Raw genomic sequence first — 21,138 nt, forward strand, 5'->3', positions numbered from 1 at the left:
CAGTGTTCTTGCCTGGAGAATCCTAGGGACGGGGGAGCCTGGTGGGCTGCCGTCTATGGGGTCGCACAGAGTCGGACACGACTGAAGTGACTTAGCATAGCATAGCATAGTTGATGTATATTATATAAGTTACAGGGAGAAGGCAATGGCACCCCACTCCAGTACTGTTGCCCGGAAAATCCCATGGATGGAGGAGCCTGGTAGGCTGCAGTCCATGGGATCGCTAAGAGTCAGACACAACTGAGCGACTTCACTTTGACTTTTCACTTTCATGCATTGGAGAAAGAAATGGCAACCCACTCCAGTGTTCTTGCCTGGAGAATCCCAGGGACGGAGAAGCCTGGTGGGCTGCCGTCTATGGGGTCGCACAGAGTCGGACACGACTGAAGCGACTTAGCAGCAGCAGCAGCAGCAGCATATAAGTTACATGTTGAACAACATAGTGACTCACAATTTAAGGGTTATGCTCCATTAGAAGTTATTATAAAATATTGACTATATTCCCCATGATACATGGTATATCCCTGTAGCTTTTTTACTTTGTACATAATGGTTTTTACCTCTTAATCCTCCATCCCACTTCCCTCTCCCCCTTGGTGACCACCGGTTTGTTCTGTATATCCGTAAGTCTGTTTTTCTTTTCTATTAAATTCACTAGTTTGTTTTATTTTTTAGATTCCACATATAGGTGATATACAGTGTTTGTCTTTTTCTGGCTGACTTATTTCACTTAGCATAATACCCTTCAAGTCCATCTATATTGTAGGAAATGGCAAAATTTCATTCCTTTTTATGGCTGAGTAGTATTCGTGTGTGTGTGTGTGTGTGTGTGTGTATTATGTCTTCTTAATGCATTTGTCTGTTGATGGATGAATTGCTTTCATATCTTGGCCATTGTAAATAACACTGCTATGAGCATTGGGATACATATATCTTTTTGAATTAATATTTTCTTTTTGGATATATACCCAGGAGTGGAACTGCTGGTTCATATGGTTGTTCTATTTTTAATTTTTGAGAAACCTTCATACTGATTTCCATAACGGCTGCACCAATTTACATTTCCATCAGCAGTACACAAGGGTTCCTTTTTCTCCACATGCTTGCCAACATTTATTATTATTATTATTTTGATGATAGCCATTCTGCCAGATGTGAGATGATATCCATTATGGTTTTAATTTGTATTATTCTGATGGTTAATGATGTTGAGCATCTTTTCATGTGCCTATTGGCCAACCTGCATGTCCTCTTTGGAAAAATGTCTACTCAGGTCATCTCTCCATTTTTTACTCAGATTGTGTGGCCTTTTCTTGATGTTGAATTATGTGAGCTGTTTATGTACTTTGGATATTAACCTTTTATTGGTCGTATCATTTACAAACATTATCTCCCATTCAGTAGGTTGTCTTTTTGTTTTGGTGATGGTTTCATTTGCTGTGCAAAAGCTTTCAAGTTTAATTAGAGTCCATTTGTTTATTTTTGCTTTTATTTTCCTTTGCTTTAGGAGACAGACTCAAAAAAATATTGCTACGATTTATGCCAGAGTGTTCTGCCTATGTTTTCCTCTAGGAGTTTTATGGTTTCTGGTCTTATATTTAGGTCTTTAATCCACGTTGAGTTTATTTTTGTACGTGGTGTTAGAGAATGTTCTCCTTTCATTCTTTTACATGTAGCTGTCCGATTTTCCCAGCACCAATTATGGAATAATCTCATTTTTTAAGAGTTTGTTTTTGAAATGTAATTGACCTGCAACACTCTTAGTTCCTGTTACACAATATGGTGACTGGATACTTCTGTATGTTTCAAACTGATCACCAGGATGAGTCTAGTTAGGATATGTTACCATACAAAGATATCACATAGTTATCGGCTGTGTTTCCCATTCTGTACATTTTATACCCATGACTCATTTATTTTGCAACTGGAAACTTGTAGCTCTTAATAGCCCTTACCTATTACCCCGGCCCACCTCCCCTGTGGCAACCACCTGCCTGTTCTCTGCATCTTTGACTCTTTCTGTTTTATGTTTGCTCACTTATTTAAGATTCTATATATAAGTGAAATCTATAGTATTTGTCCTTCATAATACCCTTATGTTGTTGAAAATGGCAAGATTTCATTCTTTTTTGATTGAGTAGTATTCCATTATGTATGTGTATACTGCATCTTCTTTATCCATTCATCTATCGATGGACACTTAGGTTGCTTCCATGTCTTGGCTATTGTAAATAATGTTGCAATGAAGGTTCAGTTCAGTTCAGTCACTCAGTCGTGTCCAACTCTTTGTGACCCCATGAACTGCGGCAAGGCTTCCCTGTCCATCACCAGCTCAGAGCTTGCTCAAACTTATGTCCATCGAGTTGGTGATGCCATCCAACCATCTCATCCTCTGTTGTCCCCTTCTCCTCCTGCCTTCAATAGTTCCCAGCATCAGGGTCTTTTCTAAGGAGTCAGTTCTTCGCATCAGGTGGCCAAAGTATTGGAGTTTCAGCTTCAGCATCAGTCATTCCAATGAAAATTCAGGACTGATTTCCTTTAGTAATGAAGGATATATTCTAGATTTCATTTAGAAATGAATGATTTCATTTAGCAATGAAGGTAGGGGTGCATATATCTGTTCTAATTAATGCTTTCATTTTCTTCAGATAAATACCCAGAAGTGAATTTGCTGGATCACTTGGTAGTTCAATTTTTAACTTTTTGAATTATACTGTTTTTCAAAGTGGCTACATCGAATACTTTTTATTTTGACATGATTTTAGTCTTACAGAAAAGTGATTACAAAGAATCCCAGAGGCTCTTTACCTGGCTTCACCAATTATTGACATTTATCACAATGGCTTTATCATTTTTATTCTCTTTTTTGGTCTCCCTGTATGTATATGTGTCTATAGAACATTATTATTTGCATACAAATTTTTTTATTTTTGGCCACATTGCACATCATGTGGGATCTTAGTTCCCCAACCAGGGATCAAACCCACACCCCCTGCAAAGGAAGCATGGAGTTTTTAACCACTAGACTGCCAAGGAAGTCCCTAAAATTTTTTAAATTCTTGAACTGTGTTTTAATAAGCTTCAGACGTAATAGTTCTTCACCCCTAAATAGTTGTGTTTATTTCCAAAAAAATAAAGACATTCTCGTACATTCTTCAATACAGTTCTTAACTCAGAAAATTAGCGTTTATATGTTGCTGTTAGCTACAGACTTTATTGCAATTTCACTGGATGTCCCAGTCATGTCCCTTATAGTAAAAGAAAATCCTGAATTGTGCTCTACATTTAGTTGTGTTGTTTCTTTGGTCTCTTATTCTGCATTGGTTCTTCTGTATTTCTTTCTCTTTCACGATCATATTTCAAAGGGTGCAGGGCAGTCGGTTTGTGGAATATCCCTCGTGTGGGCTTTGCCGGATGCTGCCTTACACGGCTACTTTCAAAAAAGCCTTGTTGGCAGCGTGCCACCGAGTGTCACTTTGTCCCTGTGCTCTTGGTGACATCAGTCTCGATCACTTGGTTAAAGTGGCGTCTGCTAACTTTCTTCCCTGTTAAGCATCTTTTCCCTTTGTACGCTAACTTCATAAAACAAGTTGAGAAGTACTTTATTCCCTTCTGTTTTCTGAAAGAGCTTGTGCAAGATGGGTGTGAACACTCCTGTAATTGTCTGATGGACGCTACCAGGGAAGCCATCTGGAATTTTCTTTGTGGAATTTTTTTTTTAGAAAATGAATAGATTTATAAATCTATGTATATTTTCTATTTCATCCTAGTCATTCTGTGTAAATTCTGTTTTTCAAGGAATTTGTCCATCTCAACTAAGATGTCAGCCATATTTGTAGTGGTTTATTATATGTATTATAATCTTTTTAAGGTATCTATAATGATACCTTCGCTTTTGTTCTTGACGGTCGTTATTATGTTTCGTCTCTCTCTTCCTTATTAGTCTAACTAGGATTTTGTCAATTTTTAAAATCTGTTCAAAGAAACAAATGTTATTCTTTTAAATGTTCTGGGTTTTTTTTGTTGTTGTCTCTTTTCAATTCCATTGACTTCAGACATTATCTCTATTATTTCCTTTCTTACACTTAATTTGGGTTTACTTTGCTGTGCTTTTTATGATTTATTTATGGCAGCTCCTCAACCCATTGACTTTTAGACCTTTTTCCTTTTCTAATATAAGCATGTAAAACCATACATATTCCTTTAGCTGCATCCCACAAAATTTGATGTTGTGAATTTTTATTATAATTTGTTTTAAAATATTTTCAGATTTCCCTTATGATTGCTTCTTTCAGCCATGCATTGGAAGTCTGTTGCTTAATTTCCAAATATTTGAGATTTTTCTAGATAGCTTTTTAATATTTAATTTCGTTATGGCCAGAGGATTTCTTCTGTAGGATCAGTCCTTTAATATTCGTTGTGACTTGTTTTATAGGCCAATCTATATCTGTCTTGTGAACACATCTTATGCAATAAAAAGAATTTGTATTCTGTAGTGTTGTTGGGTGTAATGTTCTATAAATGTTAGTTAAGTCAAGATGCTTGGCTGTATTGTTCTGATACATACTTCTACTGAATTTTTTTGCCTGGTTATTGTATCAAGCAGAGAAAGATGGTAAACTTGCCGACTATGTGGGTTTCTCTAGCTTGTTTCATTTGGTTTTTGCTTCATGTATGTGCGTGGCATACTGGTATTAGGTGTATAAGCATATGTGATCATTATTCTTAGTGAGCGGCCAGGTCTATCCTTAGGAAATGGACTGCTGTCTCTCCCACAGTTCTTTGTCTCGAAGTCTATTTTGTCTGATGTTAATGTTGCCACTCTTGCTTTTTCTTAGCATTTGTACTACATATATATTTCCATCCTTTTTCTTCCCACATATTTACTTCCTTAATATTTAAGGTACATTTCTTATAGCCCACATACAGTGGGATTTTGCTTTATATATCTAGTCTGACAGTCTCTGCTTTGTTATAGTATTTAGTTGATTTATGTTTATCATGATTATTGATATGATTAGATTTATGTCTACTATTTTGCTGTTTTGTTTTCGACTTTATCATATACTTTTTCTTCCTCTGTTAGTATTTTCTTTTGCCTTCTTTCTGATGATTTTAAGAATTTTTAGAACTCAGTTTTAACTTATCTATTCCTCTTTCAACTATGCCTCTGTATATTCTTTCACATTCTACTTAAGAGTTTCTGGTATGATTTCTCTTCAGTATGAAGAATCACCTGTAGCATTTCTTGGAAGGCTGGCTTGCTGTCAATAAGTCTCCTTAATTTTTATTTATTTGAAAAGGTCCTATTTTGCCTTAATTCTTAAAGGATATTTTTAAATGTATATTTCTTGACACATTTGGATAAACTTTCATATTTGCTTCTTCAGAGATTTCTTTCTGACCAGTTCTCATTGTCCTCATCTGTGGTTTCCAATTGCACATGTTTTAGAAGTTTCTGCATTGTTCCACAGATCTTTGAAGCTCTGTTGATCTTTTTAGTCCTTTTTCCTTTGCTTTAAATATCTATCAGTCTATCTTCAAGTTCACTAGCTCTTTCTTCTCCAAACACCCCCCAATAAAAAATTTTTAGATTGTCCAATAATTTTTTTCAATCACAGATTTAATATTTTTTAGTTCTAGAATCATCACTAGGTTATTTTTATTTCTGGTTTTCATTCAATACAAGAATATTTTCCTTATATTTTCAAACATGGTTATAAGAGCTGTTTTAAAATCTTTGTCTGCTAATTCCAGTGTCAAGGTCATCTTCAGGTTGATCTCCCTTGACTATTGATTGCCCTTTCTCTTAAATGTGATTTACATTTTACTATTTCTTTGTACATTGAGTAATTTGAGATTGTATTCTGGACATTTTAAGTGATGTTAAGACTGATTATTTTCTATTTCTCTGAAGAGTATTATTATTTAAAAAAAATTTTTAGCATGCAGTAAACTTGGCTGGTCTCAAAATCTAGACTCTGTCTTTCTTCTGGTGGGCTGCAGTCGAAATAATTTTCAACTCTTTTATCTTAGCAGGTCTGCTTAGAAGTCTGTCCCACCCTTGTTCAAGGATTAGCTTTGGACAGACTTCATACATAGAATTTGGGATTCTCCCCTGTGGTTCTCTCTGGAATTTCTCACTTCACTTTCCATTTGCTGTCATCACCCTGAACTCTGTTCTCTGATTCTGTAATTGGTAAGACCGTGGATTTCTGTCTGAGTTTTGCTCATCCTTCTTGGCACCAAGAAGAGTAAAAACATGCAGCTCAACCATCGCTGGTCCTTTCCTCCAAGTGTTAACTCCCCTCCATTGTCACTCTCTAGTCACTTCAGGTAATTGCTTCATATGTTTTGTCCAGAACATGCAATTGTTACCTTGAGAGGGTTACTCAATTGAAGTGTCCCCACCGTCCCACCATTAATGGAGATAAATCTCCTGTGTCTTTTTGATATATCCCTATCATACCTTGGCCACTTCTTCCTTTATGGCCAAAAAAATGTCTCAGTCTCACGTTACACTTTCCCTAATATGGAACAAGCCATTTCTCCAAGGATTCCTGACTCCTTTTGTGCGAAAATAGTATTTAAAAACTAAGATCTGGGATCTAGATGTGTTTATGTCTTTCTAGGCCTTCTGAGTGAACAGACCAAGAAAACAGATGGGTGTGTACATACATACACACATATCTTTTCTGTCTATAGGTATATAAGTTTACAATTACTAGTTCATACTGATGCTCTTAATTCCAGTCCATCATGAAAAAGTTCATTCTGTTTCTTTCCCCCTTTCATATTTCTTATTCCTCTCTTCAGCAGCAAGAAATCTGGCTCTACTTTTGCACAATATATTTAGTTATTTGTTCAGCCCCAGAATACATAGAAAGTCAGAATTACTAACCTATATCTTTGAGGAAACAAAGCCTTTTAATTAGAATTCGGTATTTGTTTAGAGTTCTTCTGAGGGTATAAATCCAAACGGGGCTTCTCAGGTGGCTCTAGTGGTCAAGTATCTGCCTGCCAATGCAGGAGAGGTACTAGACATGGGTTCCATCCCTGGATCAGGAAGATCTCCTGGAGTAGGAAATGGCAACCCACTCCAGTATTCTTGTCTGGAAACTTTCATGGACAGAGGAGCCTGGTGGAGTATATAGTCCATGAAGCCGCAAAGAGTTGGACACGACTCAACACAAAAAAATAAATACAAACATGGTATTTAAACTTTAGTTGGCGTTAATCTCCCACCCATCCTGTGTGATGCTGTTAATCATTTGAAATACAATTGGTTCACTGGTTTCTGTTTATATTCCATTTTCAAGTTTCCAATCTATCAATTTTGTGTGTTTATTTTTTGATTATGTGAAACTGCAAGGTTCCAAAAGTCAGGATTTCACAAAAAGGGATTTTTTGCCCAAATATCCTTGACCATCATGCCCTGGCTGAACATCTGTCCAGGGCCCAGTTTTTCAGAAACTAAAGACTCTGCTTTTCTACCAACCTTGGGGAAATAGAATCATTCTCTCATCTTGGAGTAATATTAACACCAACCCTCCTAATTCCTAATTGGTTAAATTGTGGCAAAACCAAATTGCAGGGACTTCCCTGGCAGTCTAGTGGTGAAGACTTTGCCTTCCAACACAGGCGGGTGCAGCTTCAATGCCTGGTCAGAGAGCTAAGGCCCCATTTGCGTCCTGGCCAAAAAAGCAAAGCCTAACACAGAAGCAATATTATAACAAATTCAGTAACAACTTTTAAAGTGGATTTTTTTTTAAAGAAAGCTAATTGCATAATAAAATACCTAAGACTGTATGACATAGGTTTGAAAAAACTTATCAAATAAAGAAAGTTACATCAGGGTACTGTTCTCAAGTTTACTTTGATTTACACTGGTGGTCTCCCCTTCATCTTTCTGAAGTTTGTCATTTGCAGCTGATAACAGACTCGCATGCTGATCTTAACACATATTGCTTTATTTAAAAAAAAAAAAAAAACAACTGTACAATGTTGTGTTGTTTGCTGCTGTGCGGCAAAGTGAATCAGCTATACCTGTACATATATCCCCTTTTCTTGGATTTCTTTCCCATTTAGGTGGCCACTGAGCATTGAGAAGGGGTCCCTGTGCTACACAGGAGGTTCTCATTCGTTTCCTGTTCTATACATGATCGTGTATATATGCCAATCCCAGTCTCCTAGTTCATCTCACCCTCTCATTTCCCCTCTTGGCATCCATACCTTGTTCTCTACATCTGTGTCTCTATTTCTGCCTTCCAAAGAAGGCAATTATTGAGGTATACTTTCTTGGGGCACAATTTACATACAGGGAAGAACCCTTTCAGTTCTGATAAACTGGTGGTGTACCCACCAACGTAGTCTAGATGCAGAACAATTCCATCTCCTCCAGAAGTTCCTTCCTGCTGCTCACTGTCATTAGCCTTTGCCCCACCCCCAGTCCCTGGCAGCCACCCAGTTGTCTGTCCCTGTAGCTTGGGCTACTCCAAGATGTCACGTGAATGGAATCGTATGGTACGGAAACTTTGAGTATGACATCTTTGCCCTACATAATGTGGTTGATATTCAGCCAAGTTGTATATATCAGTAGGTTTTCCCCCTTTTGTTGGTAAGTAGTATTCCATTGTGTGGATATGCTGCAGCTTTAAAAATATTTTACTTATTTATTTGACTGCATTGGGTCTTAGATGCAGCATATGGTATCTCTGGTTGCAGCACACGGGCTCAGTAGTTGGGCACATGGGCTTAGTTGTTCCATGGCATGTGGGATCTTTTAGTTCTCCAACCAGGAGCGAACCTGCATAGAATTCTTAACCACTGGACTACCAAGGAAGTCCCAGTGCTGCAGTTTATCCATTCACAGCTGAAAGCTATTTGTGTTGTTTCTAGTATTTTCAATTATGAATGAAAATGAAAATCGCTCATTCGTGTCCAACTCTTTGCGACCTCATGGCCTCTATAGTCCATAGAATTCTCCAGGCCAGAATACTGGAGTAGGTAGCCATTCCCTTCTCCAGGGAATCTTCCCAACCCAGGGATTGAAACCAGGTTTCGCACATTGCAGACAGATTCTTTACCAGCTGAGCCACCAGGGAAGCCCAAGAATACTGGAGTGGGTAGCCTGTCCTTCTCCAGCAGATCTTCCAGACCCAGGAATAGAACCAGGGTCTCCTACATTGCAGGTGGATTCTTTACCAGCTGAGCCACTAGGGAAGCCCCCAGTTATCCAATTACGAATAAAGCTTCAACCATCATGGGTCTACCGGTTTTTGTGGGAACATGTGATTTCATTTCTCTTTGGTAAATACCTAGGCATGGGATTGTTGTGTTGTATGGCAAGTATATATTTATAGGAAATGGCCAGACTATTTGTAGAGTTGCTGTACCGTTTCTACTCCCAGCAGCAGTGTGTGAGGATCCTAGTTGCTCTGCGTCTTTGCTAGCAATTTGTATTGTCAGTTTTCGGCTTTGAGTTTCGTTTTTATCGTTCTAATTGATTTGTAATTGTATCTCATTTTGGTTTTAATTTGGATTTCCCTCTTCCCTGGTAGCTCAGCTGGTAAAGAATCTGCCTGCAGTGCAGGAGACCCTGGTTCGATTCCTGGGTTAGGAAGGTTCCCTGGAGGAGGGCATGGCAACCCACTCCAGTATTTTTGGCTGGAGAATGCCCATGAACAGAGGAGACGGGAGGCCACAGTCCACGGGGTCTCAGAGTCAGACACGACTGAGCAACTAAGCACACAAATGACTAATTTTGTTGACCGTCTTTTCATAGGCTTATTTGCCACTGTAAATCTTCTTTGAAGTGTCTGTTCAGACATTTCGCCCACTTTAGGGACTTCCCGGGTGGTCCAGAGGTTAAGACTGAGCTTCCAGTGCAAGGTCAGTCCCGCTGGGGAGCTAAGAGCCCCATGCCTCGTGGTGCCATGGCCAAAAAACAAACAAACAAAATTTTTGCTCATTTTAAAAATTGAGTTGCTTGGGTGCTTATTGAATGTGGGAATCATTTACAAGTCCTTTATCAGATATGTATTTTGAAAATACCTATGGCTAGTCTTTTTTTAAAAAAAAGTGATTTTATGTATTTATTGGCTGTGCTGGGTCTTTGTTGCTGTTGGACTTTTCTCTAATTGTGTCTTCTGTGTCTGACTTACTTCACTTAGTATGATAATCTCTAGGTCCATCCATGTTTCTGCAAATGACAATATTTTCTTCTTATGGCTGAGTAATGTTCTGTCGTGTGTGTGTGTGTGTGTGTGTGTGTGTGTGTATCACATCTTCTTTATCCATTCATCTGTTAATGGATCCTTGCTGCTGCTAAGTCGCTTCAGTCGTGTCCGACTCTGTGCGACCCCATAGACGGCAGCCCACTAGGCTCCTCTGTCCCTGGGATTCTCCAGGCAAGAATACTGGAGTGGGTTGCCATTTCCTTCTCCAATACAACTGAAAAGTGAAAGTGAAGTCGCTCACTTGTGCCTGACTCTTAGCGACCCCATGGACTGCAGCCCACCAGGCTCCTCCATCCATGGGATTTTCCAGGCAAGAGTACTGGAGTGGGTTGCCATTGCCTTCTCCAAATGGATCCTTAGATCTTGGCTATCCTTAGATGCTGCTATAAACATTGGGGTACATTTATCTCTTTAAATTAGAGTTTTCATCTTTTCCAGATATATGCTCAAGAGTGGATCATATAATAGTTCTATTTCCTTTTTTTTTAAGGACCTGCATACTGTTCTCTATTAGTACCAGTTTGCATTCTTACTAACAGTGTTGGGGGGTTCCCTTTTCTTCTGTGGTCAGTTTTTATTAATTTGTGTGTAGGTTTCGGCAAGGTTCGTGGTAGCTTTTTTACATGTGGACTTCCAATCAATTCAGCACATTTTTTGAAAGGAGTGTCCTTTTTCTACTTTGTGCTTTTGTCAAAAACCAACTAAGCATTTGTGGTGGGTTTATTCTCGAATTCTATACTATTCCATGGACACTATTTCAATTTTCTTCACAGTAATCAAGTGAAGTTTTACTCTTGATTATCCATGTTTTCCAGATAAGGACACAGGTTAACCTTCTAGAGAACATGGAGACACAGGGCCCTACAATGTAAAGAATCTGTAAAAAAGATGATTGCAAGATTCTGTGAGAAAGTTCTATCTGTATGGAAAGTACTCTGTGACAGAGTTTAGCATGCGCTCGGTGTCTGGAAGCATAGAACGAGGGTGTCTAACCAGGGCTGTGGCTGCAGAAGGGTCAAGGAAGGCTTCCTGGAGGTAGTGACCCCTGAGTCACTTGAATGAGAGGAGGGAACTTGGGCAGTTGGACCACATTAAGGCCCTAGTGGAGACTCGTGGGGGTCAGGAAACCTAAATGGTTTTGATAAGAGCGAGAATATCCCTAATGCATGACTTATGTATGGCCTGGGTCAAGGGTATGGAATCTTTTTCTCCAGGGTGGAAGACACCTCTGAGCAATTTTTTTCTTCCTAAAATTCCAAAATTCCCAGGTCTCAGTTTTGTTGCCTATAAAATGGGGCCATTCCATCATGGTGATATGTGACTCTCGTGAGCAGGATTCAGCAGCGCTGGTGTTAACAGACATGCCTTATCAGGCTTACTGCTTTTATCCAAAGCTGCTTTATTTGTGAATTAGGTTGTTTGGTCCTCGGAGCATCCTGGGGGTAGGGGAAGCTGATTTCATTTGCTCCTGTTCTCAGATATGCTCTCTCTGACATGAGTTAACATTACATCATGGATCTAGGAACTTCCTGCCCCTGGGTTCTATTCCTTCTTTCCCAAAGCAGCCCAGTGCCCTGGGCTGACGCCCTTCTTTTTTCGGACTATTTCCCATCCTTTGCAGGTACTATCAAGGTCACTGCCGACTCAGCCGTGCTGGGATTCCTCTTGCGGGACAAGCACGAGAGGGCAGGGAACAGCACCAGCATGCGCAGTGTGACCTGCATCCTTGCCCAGAACAGCAGCCAGGCCTTGCCAGGAGAGCTCCGGCTGAGCGGGCGGCTGCAGGCCCAGACGGGGAGCCTCGGGGGCCAGGCCAGCCTCCGTGCTGACACGGCCAGCCTGGCTCTGGTCGGGGTCTGCACCTGGGGCCCTGGGCATGGCCAGCTCTCTGGCAGCCTGAGTCACAACATCAGCGCTTTGAGTGAGGCAGGTAGGAGGGGCTGAGAGAGCCCAGTGGCTTCCTTCCCTAAAGACTCCCAGGGCCTGCAGCCAAGGGACTTAGAGCCCCCGGTCCCTAAATCCACCTCCCAGCTCTGTTTCCTTCCCCCACCACCTTCTCCCAGTGCCTCCATCTTCCCTGGGCTCTTTTTCAGCCAGAACACCAGTTGCAACCCAGTACAGACACACCCAGGCTCCCCAGGTGGCTTAGTGGTAACGAATCTGTCTGCCAAGCAAGAGACGTGAGTTCGATCCCTGGGTCAGGAAGATCCCCTGGAGAAGGAAATGGCAATCCACTCCAGTATTCTTGCCTGGGAAATCCCATGGACAGAGGAGCCTGGCGGGCTACAGGCCATGGGGTCTCAGAGTCAGACACGACTTAGCAGCTAAGCTACCACCACCACCACAGACACACCTCCAAACTAGAGGGCAGATAGCCCCTGCCACCTGCCCCTCCTCCCAGGACTCCCCACCCCCAGTCCAGCTTCTGGGCTTGGAAACCTGGTTTAGCAGGACTTCCAGGATGTTCTTGGCACCGCAGTTAGGAAATAGCTCAGACACCCCCAGCTCTAGCTTCTTGGGGACAATTCCATGGGCCTGGGGGTCCCAAAGGTGCAGCAAGGTGAGAGCACAGGATCAGACCCCTGCTTCCTAAGAGCCCATCCCTACCTTTAGGGAGCGAGGAATCCAAAGGGGACATAGGGCCTGTTACTTGCCAGGTGTGGCCACTGTGGTCTTAGGAAGGATCTGGGAGGCGAGTTCGCCTCAGGGCTCAGGGGACCCTCAAGAGAGAAGGCGGGCTGTCAGGGAGCCTGTTCTGGCTCCCGTGGGGCATGCCATCTCTGTGGTTCCTCTCGCCCCCAGGGCTCTCCTCCGAGGCAGGGATACTCCTGTCACACACCCACGTCACTTCCAACTTCTCAGTGCGCATGATGCTGCGAAGTTCCGGGGGTCAGCTGGATGGGGCCCTTGGCCTGGAGGGCGTGGCCACCAGTGCACCCGGCAGCCAGCTCCGCGCCAGCCTCCACCACACGGTGCCCGGCCTCGGGCGCTGGGGCCTCCCCTTCTCCGTGGATGGCCGTGGACACTTGCAGGTGGGTGAGAGGGCTGGGCCCGGGGCCTCGTGGGAGGAGTGGGTCCGAGGGACACCCACAGCTGTGCTTCTGCCCAGCTGGAGGGACCCAGTCTGGAGGCAGGGTTGGTGGTGAGCGTGGATGGCGAGGAACTTGGTGGAGCCAAGGAGAGGAGGGGAGCAGGTGACGGTCAGGAGCTGACCCTGGGGCTGCACCCTAGCCTCGTGAGGCTCCAGGTAAGTAACCCTTAGGTCTGCATGTGGGTGGGGCCAAGCCAGGGTCACTGCCTCTGCAACTTCTCTAATAACCTACCCAGTTTCCACCAGCTTGCCCCGCCCACCGCCCCCGCCCCGCCCACCGCCCCCGCCCCGCCCCGCCCCGCCCACCTTCCCTCCCAGGCTCTCACCAAATTTCCCATCCTCCCTTCTTCTCTTCCATCCTTTCTCCTTTCCTCCCACCCTCCCCTCCCATTCATCCACATTCCCTTCCTTTCTTCCTCCCCACCCTGTCTTCTCTTCTGCCCACTTCTCTTCTCTTCCTGTTAACGCTCCCTCCCCTGCCCCTGTAAGTGGCAGTGGAGTAGAGACACTCTGGGTTTATCTGGTCCGCTGAGACGCGCACCCATCCGTTCACGTTCTGAGTACCTCCCCTGGGGAAACCTGGAACACTGGCCAGCTATCTTTTACATTGGTCTCAAGAACAAAAAACAGGAAACCACCTTTGTGCCCATCACTGGTGTGGCTAAACGGCATCCAGAGTGTGCGGGAGGCAGGATGAGTGAGCAAGGTGTGCGGCCCATAAGCCAAGCTGCTTCATCACTTACCAATTGCATGACTTCAGGCCAGTTGCTTACTCTCCTGTGCCTCAGTGTTCTCATCTGCAAAATGGGACTGTTAATAATGCCTGCCTCCCATAGTTACCTTGAGGATCCAATGAGGAACCAGTGAGAGCCTGGCACACAGGCTCTGTGAGGACATGAGTTCCGGTTACTTCCGACTGTGACGATGCTGTGGGTTAGCACTTCGTTTTGCACAAACCTCTCTTTGAGGGTCATCTTCCCAGGGAGGCCTTCACTAGGGGAGATGGGGTCAATTGGATCTTAACGCTCTGTCCAGGGTCAAGGTTGGGGAAAATACCTCATGCCTACACATGCCCCCTGCCCACCCTGCTGGCCATCCTAGGTCACCTGCAGAGGAGATGTCATGCCTGCCTAGCTGTCAGGGCTTTGCTGGAGGGTACATCGCCAAGTGGCTTCTTGAGGTACCAGAGTCTCTGTCACCATCAGGGCAGCAGAGATAGATGGTGGTCTGCCTCCGGGGAAGGCTGGGGAGGGGCAGGCACAGTCTGAGCACCAAGGCCTTCCTGCTGGATGGCTTAGGGAAGGCGGGGCCCACTGCCAGGCTGACCTGCACAGTCCCCTCCTGCAAGCCCTTAGCATCCCCAGGGACCTGCATCTGGGCTCCCAGCCCAGCCTGATAGCGGATGGGTGGTTCCTTCTGTAAACACAGTGACAAGGACCCAGGATTTAAGTGTTTCAAGCCAGCCTTTGCCCTGGGGGTGGGAGTGGGGGGGGGGTCTGGGCTGGTGACAGGCATATCTGGGCCTTTCAGGGAAGACGGAGCGTGGGCCTTACAGGCACACATGCTGCCCAGGCTGGGCCTCAGCCCAGCCCATGAAGCTCTGAGCTCTCCCGGGCCAGGGCCCAGGTGAACAGTAGGTTATCTCCTTCAAAGGCAAATCCTGGTGGGGAGGCCCGCGTGCAGGGCTTGGATTCCCTCATCTCTAGCGGCACCCAGTGTCTCCTGGACCAAGAGCTGTGGGTGAACTGGACCTGGTCAGGACTGCCCTGTGGACAGCTGAGCAGACAGCTGGTTGTAGGGCTGGCTCAGCAGAGCTTTCAGCCCAGCTGGCTGTGGGGCACCAGGCAGTGAGCATAGCCCTGGGCATGGCCCTGGGGGAGGCGCACACTCGCCTGGCCTGGCTGCCTGCTGGTTCCCCTGGAGGAGCCGGCCCAAGGAACCGACCTGCTCGGGGAGCGGGGGAGACACGAATCTGGAGGTGTTGAATGGGTGCTGCTGGGTGTCCTGCCTGGGGCACTGCCTGAGGGCCTGGGAGCCAGTGCTGTGGGCTCGACACCTGGCTGTCCAGGTAGAGGGAACGTCCTTGGGGAGGACAGTCTCTGCCAGTGTCCCCTCTGTGAGCACAAAGCGTGTGACGCTTTCATGCCTCCAGCTTGAGTAGTGGCAGTGGCTTCACCCAGCACAGGGAGACCCAAGGGCCAGAAAACTCAAACTACCACAGCTTTCTGCCCGCTCCTGCCACTCACCTGCTGTGTGACTTAGCCGGGCCTTGACCTCTCTGAGCGTCAGCCTTGTCATCTGTATCCTGCGGTGGCAGTATACAGCGCGTCCCCACCTCACGCTGTCGAGCAGGAAGCGGACCAGTGCACGTTAAGTGCCGTCTCAGTTGGGTACCCTCTCTTTTGCCCTGGTTTCAGCTACCAGGGAATCATAATCTCATTTTACAGATGAGGAAACTGAGGCTTAGGGACGTGAAGTCACCTTCCTAGGGTTGCACAGTGGCCTAGATGGCAGGAGGGTTAACCAAGGGAATTGAGGATCAGGATTGAAGGGGTCTTAAGGGGCAGATGGGCTGCCTCCCCCCAGAGGAAACTTAAGACTAGGGGGGCACGTGAAATGAATAGCTACACGTGTGAGAAAGACTCAGAGCTGGCGGCAGGAGGGGAGGGTGTTTGCTGCAAGGACTAACTACGCAGGAGGGTTAGGACAGGAGCTGTGAATGGGTGGAACTTCCCTCTGAGAGTCATGGCTTGGAATTCCAGGAAAGGGCTAGAAACGGGGCATTCCTCAGTCCTGGAGCAGGCCAGTGACATCCAAGCAGGAGAGCCATGCCCTGGCCCCATGGGAGGCCACCCCGAGCTCCGTGGCCCCTCTCGTGGTCTCCATTTGGCCTCGGTGGAGCTGATACATGCGTTCCCCCCATCACCGGAGGCGCTGTCCCCGCCCCAGGCAGACAGATGAGTGCTGGGTGACAGGAAGGGGCTGAGGGCAGCTCCTGGTTCTGTCTTGGGGGTGCAGACTCCCCCCAGAACCCCAGATCCTGAGAATTATCCCACTTAGAGGCACACTGACTTCCATTTGGGGCAGAGTGCTGGGTGACAGGAAGGGGCTGAGGGCCAGTTCCTAGTTCTGTCCTGTGGGTGCAGACTTCGCCCCGCAGAACCCCAGGTCCTGAGAATATACCACTTAGAGACACAAGTAACTTCCATTTGGGGCATTAAGAGGGACATGTCCAGACCAGAGAGGTTGAGAGGCCTGCACTCTATTGTGGAAAAGAGAGGAGAAAACAGAGACCTCAGGGGAGGGGGCATTTTTTGTTTTTGTCAGTCTCTCAGTTGTGTCCGACTCTTTGTGACCCCATAGACTGTAGCCTGCCAGTCTCCTCTGTCCATGGGATTCTGCAGGCAAGAATATTGGAGTGGGTTGCCATGCCCTTCTCCAGGGGATCTTCCCAAGTCAGGGATCGAACCCAGGCCTCCTGCCTTGCAAGCAGATTACTTACTATCTGAGCCACCAGGGAAGCCCCAGGCGAGGGGGGCATGAGGGGCCCCAAACTGCTCTCAATAGTTAGATTTCTTGACCTCCCCCCCCACCCACCCCGGGAGGCTGTTTTCAGCTCTTCAAAGAGAAGAGAGGTGGTGGGTGCCCCCGGAGGATGAGGGCTTTCTTGACCACCTGTGGACAAACGGACAGTGGGCACACTTCATGGGGTTCTGTAAGGACCCCCTCACCTGGCCTTTCTTGGCAGCAGAATCCAGCTGTGCTGGCACTGAACAGCTCCTTCCTGGTGCACACCTTTGGGGCCAGCCTGGTGGCTCAGGTATCGTCTGGGGACACCTTCGCCCGAGCCCACATCCACTCAGCCTGCGGCCACCGTGCTCATCTGGACACTGGCCTCCAGCACGCGTGGCCTCCACTTCAGGCACTGGGAGTCCCCCCCAACAACCACATCCGAGTGTCCGTGGGGGGAGATGAACCCGCCCGGGCCCAGCTGGAGGTGGCCCTGGGCCTGTGCACCCTGACCGCCCGTGGGGACTTCAGATCAGAGGCCAGCGTCACACACAACTGGACCCTGGCCCTGGTGAATCACTGCCCTCTGCTGGAGGTAAGCCCCCCGCCCCACATGTCAGTGTGGGTTCCCACCTCCCTTTATAAATTATTAACCACCTACTGTATGCCCAGCTTTGCACTCAGCATGGGAAACTTTGGGCTATTTTTTTCTTTTGCTGTTGTCTCTTAAACTAGGGGACTCATTGACTGTAAAGCTTTGAGCCAAAAACAGGACCAGAATTCAATTTTTCTCCTCTTTTGCAAAGGGCCCTCCTGAGACACTGGTTCGCATCTTTTCTGTGGTTCAAGTTGGTTCTGTTCTTATATCTCACTTCCTGCATCCCTGGGGTTAAGGATCCAGGAGTAAGAATGAGACTAGTGCAGAGAAATAATATGAATGCTGAGTACTCTCTGAGGCTCCTTGAATCCTCACCCCCTGGGGGAAAGGGCTGCTTGTACCCCCTCGTCCCCCATGATACACTGGGGCCCAGAGAGGTGGGGGGACTCATTCATTCCCATCTTGGATCTGTGCTTCTGTGTTGGGTGTGTCTTAGGCCCCAGTGGAGCACTTAAGACCCCAGTTGCTTAAGGTCTCTGCCCTCCAGCAAGTGTACATTGATGTTCGTGATCTCATTCCAGTAGCCAGTGCTTTCTGGATGCCTGGCTTTGGATTCACAAGGATTAACTTACTTCCATCTCCCAGCAATTTATGATCAACTCCCATTTTAGAGATGGGTAAACTGAGTCTGTGTGTTTGGAGAGACCGAGTTAGTGGTGGAATGGGAATTTGAGCCCACATCTCTTGATGGGGTACCCTTGGTATCGCTCACCTTGCAGAAGGAGGTGCTGATAGAGTTTAGGCCGTGGGGCCACTGCTGCCCTCTTCCCACCCAGACGTGTCTCCAGCTCCCCCACCTTGACTTCTGGTGTGTGTGTGTGTGCTGAGTTACTTCAGTCGTGTCCTACTCTTTGTGACCCCATGGGCAGTAGCCCACGAGGCTCCTCTGTCCATGGGGTCCTCCAGGCAGGGATACTGTGGTGGGTTTCCATGCCCTCCTCCAGGGGGTCTTCCCAACCCAGGGATCGAACCCGCATCTCTGTCTCCTGCATTGGCAGGCGGGTTCTTTACCATTAGCGCCACCTGGCTTCTGGCACTCACCTGAAATCCAACCACTTTCTCCATATTCCAGGCGACAGGAATCCCGCGGGCCCTGCGCTCCAAGGGCAGCCTAAGCTGGGGCCCCTGCGAGTTCGACCTGACCACGGACTTCCATAGTGACCGTGGAGATGCCCACCTGCAGTTGGCCCGTTCCTGCGGGCCCCAGACCTTGGTCCTGGGGCACCTGGCCCACTCCCTGCCCCTCCTGGGCCGACTGGGCCTGCCACCCCGGAGTGCCATCAGCCTGACCGTCCAGCCTGGCCCTGCCCCCCACAGCTCCCTGTCCCTCCAGATGGGGCCGTGCCGGCTGCAGGGTGCCCTGGAGCAGCACACTGAGAACCAGAGCACGTGGATGCTGGCCACCGAGCCGGGCTGCCCGCTGCTGGAGGTGTGTAGAGCGGGCCCACGAGGTGCCTGGAGAGGAGCTTCCCATCAGCGTGAGGCCTGAGCCTGGCTGACACCCCCTCCAGGGACTTCCCGAGACCAGCTACTATTTCCCCAAAGCCCTGTTGGACCCTTGACCCCTCTTATCTCTCATCCGTGTTCCCATTTGACAGATGAGGAGATCGAGGCTGGGTGAGATTAGAGGCACGCAGTGCCATGGAACTTGACCACAGGCTCAGAATTTATGAGTCTGTCTTTTTAGTAAAATTTTAAGAGCAGGAAGGGAATGAGAGGAACTCTTCTTATGACAGTTGGAAACAGTTGCATCTTGGTTTCATAACCTGTTAAAAACCACAGGCTGGGTTCTATATGAGCCGAGAGACAGTCTGAGGATTGTCCTGTGATGTTTGGGGGAAGGGGACCCCGTGACTCAGGAAAGGGGGAAGCTGGAGTCTAGGTCAGCAGACAGGGCTGGTGCCCTCGTCTGAGTGGCACAGGCCCCTGCCCTGTGTCTCCTGATGGAGCTTCCTGAGCGTAGAGACAGGGTCTGGTCCACTCGGCATCCCTGAGCGTAGGGCTGGGTGCTGGCAGATGTTCTGTCTCTGTTAATCAGGGCGACACAGGATTGGTCCACAAGAGAGCAGAGCATCATGGGATGAAGCAGGCCTACCCACTAGGACTTTCTACGATGATGGAGATGTTCTTTGCTATCCAGGGCAGTAGCCACTAGCCACAGGGAGCTACTGAAGGCTTAAGACGATTTTACTCATGCTCCAGAGAAACTGAATTCTTACTTGGGCTTCATTTTAATTTAGATGGAACCAGCCCCATGTGGTTAGTGACTGTCCTAGTGGACAGCAGAGAGGTGAAGCACAGACTGAAAACAGATCAGGTTCAAACCTTAGCTCCTCTACTTATTAGCTATGTGATTCTGGGCAATGACTTCGCCTTGTTGAGCCTCGGTGTTCCCATCTGTAAAATGGGGACTAGTAACTACCAATCTCAGAGTCGTTGGAATAGCGTGAAAAGAGAACATTCTGATGAAGCACTCGGCATGAGACTGTGTGTGTACTGAGTGTTCTCTGATGGACAACTGTTGTGTGTTGTGGTTGAAGCTGCAGTTTTGTTGTTACTGTAATGGGAGAGGAGCGGGGGTGAGGAAGAGGGCTGAAGATGGAGAATCGGGCCACTCGGTGTGGGACCCCCCTCTGACCCCTCTCTCTGGGGTCCAGCAGGGCCTGGGCCTCCAAGCAGAGACACAGCTCAGCGACTCCCTGCAGGCCTTGGGTGGGGAAGCAGAAGCGTCAGGGGTCCTTGCAGCGGCCAACCAGACTGCTTCCTTGACCTTGGTGGTGACTCTGCACCCATCCGAGGCCACACTCCGAGCGAAACTGAGGCCCACGCTGCCTGCACCGCATGCGCTTCCCCCGGAGACCTCGCTAACCGTCCATTGTGGGTGGGAGGCCGGGCACCGGCTGCGCCTGGAGCTGCACACTGGGGCCTGCGAGCTTCAGGGCAGTGGTGAGCTGCAGCTGGACCGCCGGCTGCAGTGGCGGGTGGTGGCCGAGAGCTCCTGCGAGGGCCTGCAGGTATGTGTGCCGGGGGTGAGCGCGAGGGGTGAGCGCCAGGGTCTCCAGGCAGGAACCCTCCTTTTTAACCACTGCCAAAGTGACAGAGATGGGGTGAACTCTGGAGGACTGGAGAATCTCCTCTAAGCCCTAGACATACAGCTGTAAACACGGCAGAGATGAGTGCCTCCCTGGGTAGACAGGCAACCCCCAGGATAAATCACCGAACTGTGGGAGTGTATTACACAGGGGTGAGGGCAAAGGAGAGAGAGAAAGGGGAAAAGGGGGTCATGAAAAACAGGGCAGATACTGCAATTTTATATGTCGGTCAAGGTTGGTCCCCCAAACGGGGTGACATTTAAGCACAGACCTGAAAGAGGAGAGAGTAGGATTGTGGGTACCCGAGGAGAAGGTTTTCTCTTTTCTTAAAAAATGTTTGTTTCTATTTATTTATTTGGTTGCACCAAGTCTTAGTTGAGGCATGTGGGATCTTTAGATGTGGCATGAGAGCTCTTAGTTGTGGGATTTGGGATCTAGTTCCCTGACCTTGGATGTGGCATGCCAACTCTTAGTTGCGGGATTTGGGATCTAGTTCCCTGACCAGGGATCGTACCTAGGACCCTTGCGTTGAGGGTGTGAAGTCTTAGT

At 47.2% G+C, this 21,138-nt stretch overlaps 1 protein-coding gene across 1 annotated transcript in view; it reads left to right on the plus strand.

Annotated features, from left to right (window-relative positions):
* LOC113883389 overlaps window positions 1-21,138 on the plus strand; it is a 140,794-nt gene that overhangs the window by 69,823 nt on the left and 49,833 nt on the right. The window contains exons 30-35 of the mRNA XM_027527059.1: window positions 11,860-12,168; window positions 13,041-13,270; window positions 13,348-13,485; window positions 17,081-17,434; window positions 18,570-18,926; window positions 20,203-20,511. Of these exons, the coding sequence (XP_027382860.1) occupies window positions 11,860-12,168; window positions 13,041-13,270; window positions 13,348-13,485; window positions 17,081-17,434; window positions 18,570-18,926; window positions 20,203-20,511 (1,697 nt within the window). The remainder of the gene's footprint in view (window positions 1-11,859; window positions 12,169-13,040; window positions 13,271-13,347; window positions 13,486-17,080; window positions 17,435-18,569; window positions 18,927-20,202; window positions 20,512-21,138) is intronic.

This window comes from Bos indicus x Bos taurus, chromosome 25 (assembly GCF_003369695.1).
Source record: "Bos indicus x Bos taurus breed Angus x Brahman F1 hybrid chromosome 25, Bos_hybrid_MaternalHap_v2.0, whole genome shotgun sequence".
NCBI classification, from domain to species: domain Eukaryota; kingdom Metazoa; phylum Chordata; class Mammalia; order Artiodactyla; family Bovidae; genus Bos; species Bos indicus x Bos taurus.